The 19140-nt window shown below is 45.3% G+C and overlaps 1 protein-coding gene across 2 annotated transcripts in view; it reads left to right on the forward strand.

Annotated features, from left to right (window-relative positions):
• Nucleotides 1–10650: 10650 nt before the first annotated feature.
• LOC307053646 (SH3 domain-binding glutamic acid-rich protein-like) overlaps nucleotides 10651–19140 on the forward strand; it is a gene marked incomplete at both ends in the record, with an annotated part of 58094 nt that continues 49604 nt past the window's right edge. For both annotated transcript variants that reach the window (XM_079705146.1, XM_079705147.1), the window contains 2 exons: nucleotides 10651–10695; nucleotides 18339–18524. In XM_079705146.1, coding sequence (XP_079561272.1) covers nucleotides 10651–10695; nucleotides 18339–18524 — 231 coding nt within the window. The remainder of the gene's footprint in view (nucleotides 10696–18338; nucleotides 18525–19140) is intronic.

The following is a 19140-nucleotide window of genomic DNA, read 5'->3' on the forward strand; positions in this document are numbered from 1 at the left end:
CCCAGCAGCTGGGCCTATGGGAGCCGGAGGATCAGAAGGCTGGGCGTGGCTGAGGTTGCAGAAGCCCAGGGAAGACAGTGCTTCGCGAGTGGGAGGGGAGCAGCAGCGTCAAACTTATGTGCTGCTGAGAGACTGAACAAGACGTGGCCGGGAACGTCTGATGAGTGGTTTTAGTGCAGAGATGAGAGTGGAGGGCAGACTGGAGCGGGTCGAGGAATGAGAGGCAGGGAATGGATACACTGAATACGGCAATTCTTTACCAAAGTTTGCCTGTCAAGGGGGATGAGAAATTGAGCAATAACTGGAAAATGAAAGAGAATTGAGGTCAAGGGAGTTTGTTTCTGTTTCTTTTGCGATGGGAGGTTTTGAGCATGTTTAAAAGCCGAGGGAAAGCGCCAGTCAAGATGGAAGAGGTGATGACACAGGTGAGAGAATGGACAGCCGAGAGTGACAGCAAGTGGGAGGGGGTGAGATCCAAAGCACAGGGGGGTTGCAGTTGTGGCAGCTGAAGACGGAGGAGATTCCCCTCAGGTGGCTTTAAGAGCCTCTATGAAGTGACAGGGAAGGGGAGGCTGGAGAGCAGAACATCCTATAGACCCTCTGCAAGTTGCAGCTGCCCTACTGTTATACTTTGGTCCGTCAGGGTTTCACTAGATGGAAAAAGAGACAACGGAGGCTGGGGGTTTGCAACTGGCAAGGGGACAGGTGTCTGGGGCCATTAGCTCCCTGAGGGCAGGGACCTGTCATATCAATCACTGCCTCACTCTGTGCCTGACTGGAGTATCAGCGCCCAGGTACTTACTATCAAAGTGATCAGCGTAGGAATGCTCACTTGTCTTCATTTCAATTGGCCTCTTTTGGTGCTTCTCTAAAAAACCAAAAAAGAAAGAATACATAACAGACAGAGTGTAAATTCCTACATGACTCTTTCTCAGTTGGAAGAATTCTTTCATTCTTCCGTAAAGTCAGTTTTAAAGTTCTTGCCATAGTTCTTTCCAGAGACACTGTCATATACCTCAGAATGCTAAAGGGCATCTTTCAATTTTTAGCTTAATTGTAAGGTGCTTATGTAGCTTCGTCTACTTTGTTTAAAAGTTGCAAAAATGCATACTAAAAATGTTGTATTTTTATCTATGGAAACTATAAAATTCATATCCTTCAAAAAAAAACGTACATGAAATAACACAGAAAAAGAAAACAGAATAAGGCTGTCTATACTCAAGGCAGGGAGACCAATTAGGAGGCTACTGAAATAATCCAGGCCTGGACCAGGTGCTGACAGTGGGCGCTGGATACGTTCTGAAGGATGTGTTGACAGACTAAACGTGGGGAGGGAGAAAAACAGGAGTCAAGGACACTAATGCCCAGACAACTTGGGAGAATGGCTTCCAGTAACTTGGGTGGGTAAAAGCACGGGAGGAGCAGGTTTGAGGGAATGTTCTGGACTTGCTGTGCTGGAGACGCCTTAGACATCTAAGCAGAGATATGGGCAGGCAGACATGCGTCTGAAGTTCAGAGGAGGGTCAGGACTGGAGATACACATGTGGGGTTCACTCGCATTTAGATGGGTTTTGAGCCTATGAGACTGGATGAATTCACCTAGGAAGTGAGGGTAGATTAAAAAAAAAAGTTCAAGGTCATGTGTGGCAGTGAAAAACTGGCCTGAAAACTTACCCGCTGGCACACGTGTGGCAAGGAAATGTTAAAGCACCACCGGGAAATTGTGGACAGAGGGCTCCAAGGCTGAGTTGAGCGGGTGAGGGACAAAAACACAGAAGACACTGCAAAGGATTCAGATTTCCCAGGGATGGGGATTAGGGAAATGTCAGCGCTAAGGTTAGAAGGAAAAAACAAAGCAAAAGCAAGCAGGCAGATGCAAAATTTAAGGTATCAGATTCAGATATAAAAGAAAAATGTCGGCGAAAGCCTGCAAGTTGAAGGGGTGAAATCGGCCCCAGCGTGGCGGGGCTGGAAAAAGGCGGGGCTGGAAGGCGGGGCTGGAAGGTGACTGGGCCGGGCCCCGCCCTCGGGCCATAGCCGGGCCAGCTCAGGGCCGCCCCCTGCCCGAATGCCTCCAGCGGCCAGTCCGCGTGCGGGCGGGCGCGGGTCCCCAGGCCAGCGTGGGCTTGTGAGTGTGTTTTCTGGGCGCAGTCACAGTGTCTGAACTGGGAAGAAGGACGCCAAGGGCCGCTCTTCACCAGGCCGCGCTTTGCAGGAGGAAGCGGCCTGACGGCCCTCCTACATTACCAACTCCAGAGCCAGGCAGCGAGGCCCGAGCTGGGCAGGGGCCAGGACTGAGGGACCGGGCGACACCAGAAGGCTCGGAAAGTTTAGCAGGAGGCTCGGCTGGGGCAGGGCGGAGACCTCCGGCTGCGGGGCGCGGCGGCAGCTAGTCTGTTACCTGCTCCGCGCGGCTGCCGCTCCAGCGCCAACCCCGCGGACTCCTGGCTCTGACGCGTCGCCCTGGAAACCGGCGCGCGGGGCTTTCTGGGACTGGTCGGCCTGGAGGGGTGGAACCAGAGGCGGGGCCGCGAGACCTGCGCGCACGCGCACCCGGGACCGCGCCTCGCCCGAGCCAGGTGTCCAGGGTCGGGTTGTGAGGGCTGCCTCACCTGACTCTTACATGAGGGTGAACTCAGCTGGCTGCATAGACTTTCACAAACATGCCTCCAGCCGCCCCTCCTCGGCGCCCGGGATCCCGCCTGCGCCCTGGCCGCGCCCGGTAGCTCTCGCCCGCGCACCGGGTGTTTTGAATCTGAGTCCGATGCGCATGTCCACTTCCCAGCCTGGGAGGGCCGTGGACTAAGAGCAGAGCGCTTCTATTAACCTTTATAAAGATGGATTTCTTGGTGGAAGAAAATCTGATCACAAAGCAATGCATGTTTGGTGTAGAGAAGTTACCATGTACAGGAAAGTACCAAGAAAAAGTAAAAATCACCTATAAAAATTATAGGTGATTTTTAGTGATTGCATAGGCGTTTTCAGTGATGCGTAGGCATAATTAACGAACATTAACATTATTTCTTTTTTTCCTCTTCCCTCCTCCTCCTCACCCTCCCGTTGTATCAATGCCCTGTTGAATGTCCTTGTAGATGAATCCTAGGGGTCACCCCGACTGTTTCCTTAGGATAAATTCCTACATGTGAAGTTGAAGGATCAAAGTATAGGCTCACTTTGAGGCTTTCTGAAGGTATACGAAAGTTTGCCTTCCAGGCAAATGTCTCCAATCCTTAATCCACATTTGAGGATAATCTTATTTCTTTTAAAAATGTATGTCCATGTAGGGGCTTCCCTGGTGGCGCAGTGGTTAAGAATCTGCCTGCCAATGCAGGCGACACGGGTTTAAGCCCTGGTCCGGGAAGATCCCACATGCTGTGGAGCAACTAAGCCCGTGCGCCACAACTACTGAGCCCATGTGCCGCAGCTACACACACCTAGAGCCCATGCTCCACAACAAGAGAAGCCACCGCAATGAGAAGCCCACGCGCTGCAACAAAGAGTAGCCCCCGCTCGCCACAACTAGAGAAAGCCTGTGTGCTGCAATGAAGACCCAATGCAGCCAAAAATAAATAAATAAAATAAATAAATTTTAAAAATAAAAAAAAACTTATGCCCATGTTATTGTCAAAAAGTGACACCTTACTTTGATTTTTTCACAACTTTGATTACTAGGAAGGATAGGCATTTTTGTCGTGCTTTCAGCGACCATTTGTACTTATTTTGTGATTTGCCTTTTGCCCACTTTTTCAGTTGGTGTTCATCTTTGTAAAAATTGATTTGTTAGAACTTTTGACATTCTATAAAACTCGGACTATGGTATATGTTGCAGATATTTCCTTCAGTTTGTCAATTACCTTTAAATTTTGTTTATAGTGCATATTGTATTTGTGTAGCTCAAATTTATCACATTTCCCTTTATGTTTTTTTCATTTTGTTTTTATGTAATAGGGGGCAGTGGGCATCTCCAAGCAGACCCTGTTTTTTCTTTTTAAAAAAAATTTTATTGAAGTATAGTTGATTTACAATGTTGTGTTAATTTCTTCTGTACAGAAAAATGACTCAGTTATATATATATATACACACACACACACACACATATATATATATTCCTCTTCATATTCTTTTCCATTATGGCTTATCAAAGGATATTGAACATAGTTCTCTGTGCTATACAGTAAGAACTTGTTGTTTATCCATTCTATATATAATAGTTTGCATCTGCTAATCCCAAACTTCCATTTCTTCCTTCCCCTACCCCCCTCCCACTTGGCAACCATCAGTCTGTTCTCTATATCTGTGAGTCTGTTTTTGTTTCCTAGGTATGTTGATTTGTATCTTATTTTAGATTCCACATATAAGTGATAGCATATGGTATTGGTCTTTCTCTTTCTGACTTACTTCACTTAGTATGGTAATCTCTAGGTCCATCCATGTTGCTGCAAATGGCATTATTTCATTCTTTTTTATGGCTGAGTGATATTCCATTGTGTATATGTGCCACATCTTCTTTATCCATTCATCTGTCGATGGACACTTAGGTTGCTTCCATGTCTTGGCTATTGTAAACAGTGCTGCTATGAACATAGGGGTGCATGTATCTTTTCCAATTATAGTTTTGTCTGGGTATATGCCCAGGAGTGGGATTCAAGCCGACCCCATTTAATTCCAGCTTTTTAGGGGTTGGTGCTGGGCAAGGCTTTCCTGTCCCATCACCACCTGCTCCTCTCCCTATCCTGTTAGAGTGCCCACTCTTTTTTTTTTTTTGCGGTACGCGGGCCTCTCACTGTTGTGGCCTCTCCCGTTGCGGAGCACAGGCTCCGGATGCGCAGGCTGAGTGGCCATGGCTCATGGGCCCAGCCACTCCGCGGCATGTGGGATCCTCCCGGACTGGGACATGAACCCATGTCCCCTGCATCGGCAGGCGGACTCTCAACCACTGCGCCACCAGGGAAGCCCTAGAGTGCCCACTCTTAATTTTGGTGCGTTATGTGTTTCTACAACCTTGGATGTGAGTTATTCATATAAGGTGGATAGTGGTTTTTGTTGTGGGTGAGCTGGGCACCATCTCCAAGTGGACATGCATTAGACAAGTGTTGCCCTAGACTTGTCATTCATGGAAAGGTGGCTGGTTCATTGCTGCTGGTGCTCTCAAGACAGTAACAAAAGTGGCTGTTTATTATTATGATTATTTTAAATAAATTTATTTATTTATTTTTGGCTGCATTGGGTCTTCATTGCATGTGGGCTTTCTCTAGTTGCAGCAAGTGGGGGCTACTCTTCGTTGCAGTGTGTGGGCTTCTCATAGCGGTGGCTTCTCTTGTTGCAGAGCACAGGCTCTAGGCACCTGGGCTTCAGTAGTTGTAGTGTGCGGGCTCAGTAGTTGTGGCACATGGGCTTAGTTGCTCAGCGGCATGCGGGATCTTCCTGGACCAGGGCTCGAACCTGTGTCCCCTGCATCGACAGGCAGATTCTTAACCACTGCGCCACCAGGGAAGTCCAAAAGTGGCTGTTTATTATTAAGGGAACATCCCAACCCTGGTTCTCAGGACTGGAGGAACCTGAAAGATGGAGTCTCCTCAGAACGTCCTTTCGCATCTGAACGTTCTCTCCCTCTCTTTTTTGCTAGCTCTTTCCAGTCTATAGCCTTTGTTTCTGCCTTGGAAAGAGGTGCTTCTTTCCTGTCTGTGTGTTATGAAAGGAGGAGAGGCCTTTACTGTACGAAGCTGAAGAACTGCCTTTAGTAATTATGGTGGTCACCTCCATCACGTTACGTATTAACATAGGCCTTTATTGCTCTGTATGAGTTTCCTAAGGCTACTGTAACAAATTACCACAGAACTGATGGCTTAAGACAGCAGAAATTTATTCTCTCATGGGTCTGGAGACCGAAGTCCAAAATCAAGGTGTCAGCATGGCCGTGTTCCCTCTGAAGTCTCCTGGGGAAGATCCTTCCTGCCTCTTCCATCTCCTGGTGGCTCCTGGTGTTCCTTGGCTTGTGGCCACATCACTCCAATCCCTGCCTCTGTCTTCACATAGTGTTTTTTATCTGTGTCTCTCTGTGTGTTTTCTCCTCTTCTTATAAGGATATCAGTTATTGGATTTAGGGCCCACCTGAAATCCAGGATGATTTCATCTCAAGATCCTTAACCGATTTCATCTGCAAAGACCCTGTTTCCAAATAAGATCACATTCTGAGGTTTGGGAGGGAACATGAATTTTGGGGGGACAATATGCTACCCACTACTGCTACTATGGTAGCAGTTATAACCACTGTTATAATAATAAAAATATAAATAAATAATATAAATAAGGGAAAAAAATAATAAAAATTAAAAAAGAATAAAAACCAGCCTTTATTTCTCATTTTATTTTACCTGTAAAATTATATAAATAAACCAAACATAGCATCTGGTATCATTTATTATAAGATCCCTCGAGGATCTCTGCAAAGTTTGGAGCCAATACCTCATACTTTTATCACTAAAATTATGTCAAATCGTCCTTTCACAATGTATACACATATCAAATCATCACAATGTACACTTTAAACACTTTAAATATCTTACAATTTATTTGTGAACTGTACCTCAATAAAGTTTAAAAAAAAGAGTAAATTCTGTTAAAAATTAGGTCAGATCTAAAAGTACTGTTATTTGATTTTAACATCAAAGATTAGAGATCTGAAATAATTAGCCTCTTGCATCTTCAGTCGATTAGACAACTTCTTTTTTTTTTTTTTTTTTGTGGTACGCGGGCCTCTCACTGTTGTGGCCTCCCCCGTTGCGGAGCACAGGCTCCGGATGCGCAGGCTCAGTGGCCATGGCTCACGGGCCCAGCCGCTCCGCGGCATGTGGGATGTTCCTGGACCGGGGCACGAACCCCTGTCCCCTACATCTGCAGGCGGACTCTCAACCACTGAGCCACCAGGGAAGCCCTAGACAACTTATTTCTGAATTGAATTTTCAAAGTCGGAGATTCATTGAGCTTTCTTTTAAGACTCATTTGGAATGTTTTGTGTTCCTATAAATTATCTTGAAGGTCACTGATGTCGCTGTAACAAAAGATGTGTCAGCTGGAGTTTTCAACTTTCTGATTTGTACATTTTCATGGTCATTATTAAAAGGATAAGCTTCTAAAAGTAATTCATAGTGAAATAAAGGAGCACTGGGAATTTGAGTGTAGGAAATCAGGAGTTTTTCTCATGTGGTGTGGACATAAACGGGGTTGGGTTCAAATCCTGGATACACCGTTACCTTTCCTATCATCTCCCATTCTTTCTTTTTTTTGGCCGTACCTCGAGGCTTGTGGGATCTTAGTTCCCTGAGCAGGGATCGAACCCAGGCCCTCGGCAGTGAAAGTGCTGAATCTTAACCACTGTACTGCCAGGGAATTCCCTCATCTCCCATTCTAAGTCCTCACGGGTGAGGACTAATAGTAATAGGACCCGTTTTTAGGGCTGTTGTGTGGTTTAAGGGAGTGGTTTATGCAAAGCCCTAGAGCAGGTCTGGCTTGGCAAACACCTCAAAATTGTTAGCTATTATTTCAAGTAGGAAATTTGTTTCTCCCTAGGGCAGGCAGCTGGAGGGGGTGTCAAGATTGAAGTAGGTTTTGCCCTGTTGTTACCAATATTGGGTCCTCTGGCCTTGTGTGCAGTAAAGCCAATCTACTGACAATCTACTGGGTTGTGGTGTGCAAGTGTGAAGGAATGTGCAGGATTTATTGTTGGCACCAAACAAGGAGTGTGGGCAACTGATGGTCGAAAAACCCGAACTTCCTGATGGGTTTCAGGAAAGTGTTTTCAAGGGTAAAGTGAGGGAGGGGGGTGCTGTAGGGTGGGTGGTCAGCTTGTGCACAATTATCTGATTGGTTGGCGGTGAGGGAACCAATCATCAGGATGGTGTCATAGGAGTTAACATCATCAATCATCAGGCTCCAGTTGGTTTGGGGGCTACATGCTCACCATCATCATGCAGTTAGCTTCTTCCATTTGGTGGAGGCTTTAGCATCTGTAAAACAGCTCAGGAATGTGCATCAAATACTGTTATCTATGTCCTTCAGGGAGGAACTAAAGGTTCTGTGACTGCCACATGGCTGATTCACTGTTTAAATTGTTACCAGTTCTCCTGGCCCAACTGATACTTTTGTCACTACATGTTCACATCCTTTCAATCATTAATTCTTGAGCCAGGCTTTTGTGACTCAGGGGAGGCCTGAGATAACTGTAGCTTTTCTACAGACAAGAGGCAGGCAGAGGATATGGGGGGAGGGGTCTTTCCAGGGAGGCCCCATAGGGTCTTCCTCAGTTATACTATATGATTAGCAGATGTATATTCCCTAGGGCACATGAGCTACAGTTTATGTCACTAACTTACAAAGGCATTAAGAAATACACAGAGCTTATTACTTTCTTAAATAATATTTGCAGCAAAATAGTATGCTCATGTGGTGGATTTAAGACTAAGGTGTTTGAAAAAATATTTCGTATGACAAAAATAGTATATACTCACTGTAGAAATTTTGGAAAATACATCAAAGAAGAAAAGCAAAAATGACCTATAATCTTTGGTGGGCTTTAAAATAAAGTTTACTGGGACGAAGTGAGAGAGTGGCATGGACATATATACACTACCAAACGTAAAATAGATAGTTAGTGGGAAGCAGCTGCATGGCATGGGGAGATCAGCTTGGTGCTTTGTGACCACCTGGAGGGGTGGGATAGGGAGGGTGGGAGGGAGACACAAGAGGGAGGGGATATGGGGATATATGTATACGTAGAGCTGATTCACTTCGTTATACAGCAGCAACTCACACATCGTTGTAAAGCAATTATACTCGGATAAAGATGTTAAAAAATAAGTAAAATTTATACTGCTTGTGACTTAAATTTGGGGAACCATGAGTCATCTTCACCTAATTTGGGGAGTAAACTTTGCATGCCCTAAGTTAAATTGTTGCGGAGTCATCTCAACCATTCATCCTGATCTAAATGAAGCTGAGCTATATATTCTAGGGTCAGGGTGGCCTTTCGTGGAGGGCACCTACCTGAGGGGAAGGGGAACAGGCCTCCAGACCTCCTGGGCTCTGGTGAAGGGGCTGGAGGTCAAAACCCAAAAGATCCCTCTCCGCTCCCGGGATCTTACAGCCACGACCTTCATGAGCAGTCAGGAACTTAAAAGAAGAGAGAGACGCAGCCATCTTAAGAGGACTAAATATACCCTCCCGCCTTTGCCCCTCACGCCCGTGATCTTGACGTTGAAACCCACCAGGAGAGTGGGGTGGCTACCATTTGGGCTTCTTAGTAGATTTTTAATGCCTCTAACGTTTAACACAATTCAAATTATCTATACAAATAAGACAGAGAGAGAGCCTGTTACAAACAGATCATTCATTTCTTCCCCCCAGCGTCTCTAAAACAGTGGAAGCAATTTGCTTGTAAGCCAGCCCTCCCTGCCTGGTCGGGGATGTCAGTGAAACCTGACACGGTCCTCAGCTTGTCAGCCTCTGTTCTTTAGGAGAAACAGGTGGTAAAGGGGGAAAGCTGGGAACAGGCCACTCCTAAAGGAATCTATTGTATGACAGTTCATGGAATTTTTGTTTTTCAATGCAAAACAATCGTTATTTTTCCTTTTTAACTCTATCCATAGGAATTGTGTTTGAAGGTTTCATTAAGTTTCCAGGTGTTCCTCAGAGTAGACTTGAATGTGGTAAAAGGTGAGTATTCATAAATGATCATGACAATTATTAAGTATTGCTTAATTAGCATGCCCCTTTCTCTGATTAAAATACACTCTTTGTACCTTAGGTGCCATTGCTGAGCGGTTTAAGAATAAAAATCATGCACCCTTTAAAAACAATCTTTAGTAACAGACCGTTATTGCTGATCCAGATGGCCTATCACTTGTATTAATGGCAAACTTAATTTCTTGAGTAAATTTTCACCCACTGTGCTCCCCTGATTTTTCTTGCTCAGTGAAATTTATCTGAAGCAAAATATAATAAAGCATGACATATGCATCACAGAATTCAAGTGGAGATTAATTAAAGCTGACTCCAGTTGAAGGTCATTGAGTTTTTTTTAATCTGCCAGAAAATTTTAAAGTAAGGAAGCCGCTCTTTATTTAGGTAAAGGCTTCTGTGGCTGTTCTGACCCATGCTGTGTGCCTGCCAAAAGCCCTGTAAACAAATCCCCCTCCGGCACCGAGCTGGTGTTGTTTGGGCTTTTCCAGCTCCGGGGCGCGCCTCCCTCCTCTTCTCTCCTCCTCTGCTGCCCCGGGCTCCACCTCCCGCTGCCCAAGGCATCTCCCCGCAGGTCTCTGATTGGTGCGGAGCGCAGCCTTGCCTTTTAGGGACTGTTGTCGGGCTTTCAAAGTGATAAGGGAAAGGGTCCAGCGGCTGCTTATATCAACCAATCAACTGTTTTCCTGACAGATCCCCAAATATTCCCTGGCCAATGGCGGGGAGAGCCCGAGGTGCCTGGGCCGCTCGTGGGAGAGGCAGGGCTTCAGTTGAGCTGAGAGGCGTGAGCTCAGACAGCCTTGGGCCCCTCGCCAGTCCCCACCTGGCACTTGTCTGTGTTACTGTCAGGATTTGTCTGACTCCGCGTTCCCTCGCAGGGGTGTGTTGGGGGGAGTCCTCTTTGCAACTCTCAAAATGGTTATCAAAGTGTTTGTTGCCACATCATCTGGGTCCATAGCGGTAGGTGTCTGATGGAATTTGGGGGCTTTCTTCCTGTCCTATTTTCTGAATAACTCAGACTTGGAAGTAGAAGGAGGGGGTATGGCCCAGTGCTGGCTTTACATATCTTTTTGGGGTGTGTGTAAGCAAGCCTGTGAGCCCTTTGCTTTCTGCCTTGGTTTGAATGGTGTGAAGAAGTGTGTGTGATCTGGGACAGCTGGGTGTGGAAGGGGATTCAAGGAAGGGGGTGTGTTTGATACTAGAACTTTATTTATTTATTTATTTATTTATTTATTGCCACGTTGGGGCTTCGTTGCTGCACGTGGGTCTAGTTGCGGCAAGCTGGAGCTACTCCTCGTTGTGGTGCATGGGCTTCTCGTTGCGGTGGCTTCTCTTGTTGAGAAGCACGGGCTCTAGGTGCGCGGGCTTCAGTAGTTGCACCACATGGGCTCAGTAGTTGTGGCACACAGGCTCCAGAGCGCAGGCTCAGTAGTGGTGGCGCACGGGCTTAGCTGCTCCACGGCATGTGGGATCTTCCTGGACCAGGGCTCGAACCCGTGTCCCCTGCACTGGCAGGCAGACTCCTAACCACTGCGCCACCAGAGAAGTCCCCGATACTAGAACTTTTAACATGTGATTTGTGTCGCGTTGTGTCTCATATATGATAGAATGGGAGGCTTTTTTTTTGGTGGAATGTTTCTGCCATTCCTTCTGCAAGACAGACTAATTTAAAATTGCAAATAAATGACACTTTGTGTAACAATATTTGGAGCGTATGATGGGCCAGATTACTAAAATGACTCCTGGGTGTAATTACTTGTGTATGCAATGTAATCCTAATGAAAGTGTAAAGTTAGCATGTGTAATACTATTATTTGAGGATAATGATGTCACAGTGACAAGAACAAACGTCTCTAAGGCTAAAGATTTAAATGCTCTAGGAATCCAAACAGACCAAAAACAGGTATTAAAAGCCAACCTCCAAAGCATTGCTTTGTCTGATTTACTTGGGACCAGGCTGGGAACCACTCATTGATCTCTCTAAGTCCAGCTTTCATTCTGTGCCTTAAGAAATAGGGGTAAGGGAGGGACTCGTTTATCCTTGGAAATGATTCAGGCTTTGATTTTAGGCTTGAACCTGCAGTGTCTATCTGGGACCGACATTTTGACCAGCATTTTAGCATCTAGGAGGCTGTGGAGAGAAAAAGAGTTTTATTAATCCTGAGAGTTGAAGACCAGCATAGGGGTTGTTTCCTTTTATATCTGATTCCTGGAACTTCTCAGGTTGCAGCTTGGGTTTCAGTGGTCCCTCAGCCAGGGATGATACCCTAGACAAATGGTTGGCCCAGGGAACTGTCTTAATGGCAGCTCCTGAATGCCACCCGCGTTGCCCCTCCACGCCCCCTCCAGCCCTGAAAGTTCACGCGGTTTCCAGAGAGGACGAGAGGAAAACACGAGCCTGGTTGTTCCTTCTGAGCACAACTGGTGGGCAACAGTTTAGTGATCTCTCGAACATCTTTTAACAGAAAACGATGAGGAACAATTCCAAATGCAGAACTGCAAAATCTTTTGTGGCTGTTGATGACCTCAGAAACTTTTAGTTGATTTACAAAAAGCACAATTTTGGATTGTTTAGATTAAAAAAATTTTTTTTTGTAGAGAATGGCTTTCGTGGGCTTCAAATATGCTGTTGACACACTCATTGCTGGAAACTTTTACCACTAACCTGCCAATCTTCTACATGTTCCATAGATCAGGTCTGAGTGGCCCCATGCATTCTTCCGGAGACAGTGAGCAAACTGATGGATTTCTTAGGATTATCTGATGTCCTACATTCTTGAAGTTTGGGAGCATGATTTAGTTAGCCTGGGGGGATCTGGAGGGGTACTGTTTATTCCAGGATCTTAGAAAATCCAAGTTCATTCTGCTGCCGGAAGCAAATGTTTTGGTGCCACTTGGGACTATGTGACCTTGGGAAAGTTATTGCGCCTTGCTAAGCCTCAATTTCCTTATCTGTAAAATGAGGGTAAGAATAGTACTCATCTCATAGTGTTGTCATGAGGACTTAGGAAATAAGCAAAGGGTGCCCAGCAGGGTGTCAAGTGCTTAATAAATATTATCATTATTAGTTTTTATTTATTTATTTATTTATTTATTTATTTATTTATGGCTGAGTTGGGTCTTCGTTGCTGCGCATGGGCTTTTCTCTAGTTGCGGCGAGCGGGGGCGACTCTTTGTTGCTGTGCACGGGCTTCTCATTGCGGTGGCTTCTCTTTTTGCAGGGCACCGGCTCTAGGTGCACGGGCTACAGTAGTTGTGGCTCACGGGCTCTAGAGCACAGGCTCAGTAGTTGTGGTGCACAGGCTTAGTTGCTCCACCGCATGTGGGCTCTTCCTGGACCAGGGCTCGAACCCGTGTCCCCTGCATTGACAGGCAGACTCTTAACCACTGCGCCACCAGGGAAGTCCTATCATTATTAGTTAATGTTATAGTTATCAGCTATGGCTAGTTAGTATTATAATTATTATAACTATTGGTTATTAGTTAATGTTAGTTAATATTAATCAATATTTTTGTAGTTATATTTATTAGTTAATATTAGAAGATCTGCATCTGTGATGATGTTTCAGAAGAATTATCTCAAGCCACATAAATGGAGGAATTTCTGTCTTATCCTAAAGAATGAGAACTGATTTTTCCCACGGTGTGAGTGCTAATGATTTTTCCCGGCTGGGGAATTTCACCCAGAAGCTTCTTTGCAGGATGACCCCAGAGCAGCTGCCAGTACTTACGCTGTGTGTGTGGCAGTTGGTCTTTGCTGCTTACTTCTTCAATCTGTATACTTTAAAAACAGGTTCTTGCCTGTGACCTCATCAAAGAGGGCATTATGACTTCTGTTGGATGAATGAAATAAATGAAAAAGGAAAAAACCAATTGTAATCTCTTGATGAGGTTTAGGCATGCAGCTGTGTATCACATCTTTATTTTAACAGTTGATGCCAAAGCGTGGTTCCATGTTTTACCACTTTACACACAGATTTGGGTGAAGAGACCCTGGAAGTAGGGGAGAAAGTTGTTGCATCTTCGTGGATGACCCTCCTCTCCTCCTGAAGGCCATTGCCACAGGGGTTGGGGGACAAAGGGAGAGAGCCCTCCCTGTTTTCAAGATGCACAGCCCCTGGACCACCATCTTTAAGGACAGACCCTAATGGTGGCCCCCGGATTTCACAATCCTTTTTCCAGTCTTGATTGAGTGTAAATATAGAGGGAAAAACATGGCTCTTGAATTAGATGGATCTGGATGTGAACCTTGGAAAATTCTTTAATTCACTGGTACCTCAGCTTTGTTATCTTAAAATGGTGATCAGGGGCTTCCCTGGTGGCGCAGTGGTTGGGTGTCTGCCTGCTGATGCAGGGGACATGGGTTCGTGCCCCGGTCCAGGAGGATCCCACGTGCCGTGGAGCGGCTGGACCCATAAGCCGTGGCCGCTGGGCCTGCACGTCTGGAGCCTGTGCTCTGCGGCGGGAGAGGCCACAGCAGTGAGAGGCCCGCATACAGCAAAAAGCAATCAGGACGAGTCATACCAGGGTGCCTGACTGCACAGGTTCTCGACTTGTGGTGCAAAATGCTTTTCCATGCTTTCTTAATTCTCACCAGCACCCAGGATGAAGGTGGCATTCTATCCATTTTGCAGATGAGGCAATGGATGGGAAGAACTTGTGCTCAGATAGCAACCTTCCCAGCCAGGATGGAAATGCAGGTCACCTCTCACTCAAATGCAGTGTGCTTTTTACTACAATACAGTGAACTTGTTTGGAAAGTAACTGTACAAGACAATAAACGGAACATGCCAAGCGAGTGACCCAAAGATCACTCTGATGCAGCACAGTCACCAACAGTGGCTGGTGACTTCAGGACAGAGAATGACGTGTTTGTTTTTTTTAAAATTATTTTATTGAGGTATAGTTGATTTACAGTGTTACTTTCTGCTGTACAGCAAAGTGATTCAGTTTTCAGATTCTTTTCCATTATGGTTTATCACAGGATATTGAATATAGTTCCCCGTACTCTACAGGAGGACTTTGTTGTTGATCCATTCTCTATGTAACAGTTTGCGTCTGCGAATCCCAAACTCCCAGTCCACCCCTCCCCCACCCCCTCCCCCGTGGCCACCACAAGTCTGTTCTCTAGGAGAATGGCACATTCTTGTGAGTCAATGTAACAGGATAGGAAGTGAAAGCACGGAGTCCTAAGCCCTGGTCCGCCAGGGAATTCCCAATGTAACAGGATAAGACAACAGAACTCTCTCAGCCTCCACTGAGGTCCCAAAGCCTCCAAGTGACACACACACCCCAAGGACCCTGGATCCTCCATAGGGGCTGCCCAGAAGGACGGTGCAGCCTGTGGGACCAGCAATGGCCATGGTGCCCTGGAGGGGGGAGAGAGGGGTGAGAGGTGCAGGGGGGAGTGTACCTGTGGTGAGGGCTACTGGGGTGCTGTGCACACCCCTGCCCTTGAAACCATAATGGGGGGGTGACCTTTGGGGACTGATGCTGTGTCCCTAGGGTCAGCTCAGGAGGCCACACGGAGAAAGGCTGTACTTTGTGGTGGGAGCGGCATCTAGTAGGGACCCTTGAACAAGGACCACCGGGGGGGGGGTTCTGGGGGGTGCGCCCCACTCACGTGGGCATCAGAGTGCGGGCCACGGCCACGTGCCAGCCAGGTGGGCTCGTGCACTCCCTGCCCCCCCGTCCCTCCTCTGGGCTCATCCTAAGACACTTCTCCAGACTCAGGCAGAAGCCAAGCGCTCCAAACAGCCAGGAGAGCCATGCTCTTGACTTGAGTTTAAGTTGCTGGTGTTTGGGGAGTCCGGAGGGGCAGATTTTCTTTTTCTTTTCTTTCTTTGGGGGCGGTGCTGAGAAATAAACTGTAGCACAATACCGTGCAGCCAACAGTCAGTCAACTTCCTGTAGACGTAATTGCTTTTCTTGAGAGGAATCATAATAAACAGATTCTTTTTACATCTTTATTGGAGTATAATTGCTCTACAATGTTGTGTTAGTTTCTGCTGTATAATTAAGTGAATCAGCTATACGTATACATATGTCCCCATATCTCTTCCCTCTGGCGTCTCCCTCCCACCCTCCCTCCCTATCCCACCCCTCTAGGTGGTCACAAGTCACTGAGCTGATCTCCCTGTGCTATGAGGCTGCTCCCCACTAGCTATCTATTTTACATTTGGTAGTGTATATATGTCCATGCCACTCTCTCACTTTGTCATAGCTTACCCTTCCCCCTCCCCGTGTCCTCAAGTCCATTTTCTAGTAGGTCTGCGTCTTTATTCCCGTCTTGCCCCTAGGTTCTTCATGACCATTTTCTTTTTTTTTTTTAGATTCCATATATATGTGCTAGCATACGGTATTTGTTTTTCTCTTTCTGACTTACTTCACTCTGTATGACAGACTCTAGGTCCATCCACCTTACTACAAATAACTTAATTTCGTTTCTTTTTCTTTCTTTTTTTTTTTTTTTAAAGAAGATGCTGGGGGTAGGAGTTTATTAATTAATTAATTTATTTTGGCTGTGTTGGGTCTTCGTTTCTGTGCGAGGGCTTTCTCTAGTTGTGGTGAGTGGGGGCCACTCTTCATCGCTGTTCGTGGGCCTCTCACTGTCGCGGCCTCTCTTGTTGCGGAGCACAGGCTCCAGACATGCAGGCTCAGTGGTTGTGGCTCACGGGCCTAGTTGCTCCACGGCATGTGGGATCCTCCCAGACCAGGGCTCGAACCCATGTCCCCTGCATTAGCAAGCAGATTCTAAACCACTGAGCCACCAGGGAAGCCCCAATTTCGTTTCTTTTTATGGCTGAGTAATATTCCATTGTATATATGTGCCACATCTTCTTTCTCCATTCATTTGTCGATGGACACTTAGGTTGCTTCCATGTCCTGGCTACTGTAAATAGTGCTGCAATGAACATTGTGGTACATGACTCTTTTTGAATTATGGTTTTCTCAGGGAATATGCCCAGTAGTGGGATTGCTGGGTCATATGGTAGTTCTATTTTTACATAATAAACAGATCTTCCTCTCCTGCTTTCTCCATCTTTCTTTGACTTTCCAGCAGAAGAAACGTAAGTCAAGACTTTGGGAAATGTTCATCTGTGTAGAAACTGTGGAACAAAATGAAATCCTTTTCCATCCCGCCTTGGATCCTGAAGCATGATTTTCTTTTAAAGTTCTTTTTTTAAATTGAAGTATAGTTAATTTACAATGTTGTGTTAGTTTCAAGTGTACAGCACAGTGATTCAGTTAAGTCCTGAGGCATGATTAATAGAGATGGAAATAACGCTGGTGAGGGAGTGGACCTCAGCCAGGCTGAGGCTCCCGGGAGGGTATTTGAGGGGGGGAGGAAGACAGGGGTTTGGTCAGAATAAAGGATGTTGCCTTCTGAATATTTAATTAAAAGTAAATCTGCCTGAGTGGTTAAGAATCCGCCTGCCAATGCAGGGGACACGGGTTTGAGCCCTGGTCCAGGAAGATCTCACATGATGTGGAGCAACTAAGCCCATGCACCACAACTACTGAGCCTGCCCTCAAGAGCCTGCAAGCCACAACTACTGAGCCCATGTGCCACAACTACTGAGCCCATGTGCCTAGAGCCTGTGCTCTGCAACAAGAGAAGCCACTGCAATGAGAAGCCCGTGCATTGCAATGAAGGGTAGCCCACTTCGCTGCAACTAGAGAAAGCCCGTGCACAGCAATGAAGACCCAACGCAGCCAAAAATAAATAGATAAAAAGATAAATTTATAAAAAAATAAAAGAGGGCATCATTCCTTCTGGGAGTGAATTCTTTGACTGAAGAGAGAAAACTGTAATTGTTTCTGGGGAAGGAGTTCGAAGCCTTCAAGATGGCCACATTCACAAAGAAATGGCATTCGGTAGATACAGTCCTTGTACGTGAACCAAGGGTAGAGAAAAGGGCCCTAGGATGTTCTCACTTAGGTGTGGCTGGCACTCTGATCTCAGTTGAAGAGCTGGGTGTGAGTGCGAAAGGAGAACAGGGTTATTTTACTGCATTTCTCTTCAATATTCTGGGAGAAATATCCACCAGCTTTTCTAGCTTTTTTTTCTCTTTCTCTTCTAATAATCTCCATGTGGGCTTTTCAGTTTCCTGTATTATTTCTAAAACTGTTTTTGTTCAATGTGACTCGTTCCTATTTTCATAACTGTGAATAAAGTGCCTTTTAATGTGGGTATACTTGGTATTTGAGTTTCATGGTAAATTGTCTTTTTTTCCTTCTCGCTATCATCTTTTTCTTTGTAAGCAATTCTTACTTATTTTTTGGCATTAAAGCTTAGTAGACAATTAAAAGTATTTTGAAGGCTTCAAATAAAAGTTATGATGAGAGCATTGCTATTTTTATTACGTCAATTATACATCAATGATTTAAACATGGATGAGATTAAGATTTCAGAATTTAAATGATGACCCTGTTGATCCTATGGAATGAAGAGCTATGATGTTATGGATTTCCTTGTTTAAATATTTAGCGATATTATTTGTGTTGTATGGTATAGTTGAAGGAAGGGCTTAATTTATGTAAATATAAATAAAATGTTTTTTTACAAACTGTCTAATAGTAATCTCTCTACTCTTGACCAGATTAGGAAGAAACAGCAAGAAGTAGTGGGCTTTTTGGAAGCTAATAAAATCGATTTTAAGGAGTTCGATATTGCTGGAGATGAAGACAATCGGAGGTGGATGAGAGAGAACGTTCCCGGAGAGAAGAAACCTCAGAATGGGATTCCTCTGCCCCCACAGATATTCAACGAAGAGCAGTACTGTGGGGTGAGATTTGGTTTTTTGGAAAAGTCTTCTGCATGTGTGTTTATCAGAAGTCATTTAAAGCAGATCAATTTCGAGGCAGCATTTGAATTTTTTTGGACATTTTTCAGGTCATGATCTATTTCTACCATTCAGTACCTGGATGGGTAGATCCATGGTGAAGGGTCAATAGTTCAGACTTACAAAATGATGGAAACAATAAAATAATGATTCAGAAGTTCTTGGGATTCTTTTAGGTTCCTTATTTTGTTTAGAAGAATTGAGGTCACTTGTTCAAGCAAAATACACATTTAGTTGGAAAGAAATTCTGGTCAACCTTGCAGGGTACACATACATGCTCCCACAGGGACACTAGGTATGTTTTCAATTTTGTAAAGAATAATTTGCAAAAGTAGAGTTTGGTGTAAATGTATCTAAACAGTTTAAAAACTGTTCTGGACACCCTTCCTCCTTGTGAGGACACAGCTAGAAGATGGCCATTTATCAACCAAGAAGGGGGCTCACCAGACACTGAATCTGCTGGTGCCTTGATCTTGGACTTTCAGAACTGTGAGAAATAAATAGCTGTTATTCATAAACCACCCAAACACAAAAACAAAATCTGTTCTGGACATTTCAT

The sequence above is a fragment of the Hyperoodon ampullatus genome, assembly GCF_949752795.1.
Source record: "Hyperoodon ampullatus genome assembly, chromosome: 5".
In the NCBI taxonomy this organism is placed as follows: Eukaryota; Metazoa; Chordata; class Mammalia; order Artiodactyla; family Ziphiidae; genus Hyperoodon; species Hyperoodon ampullatus.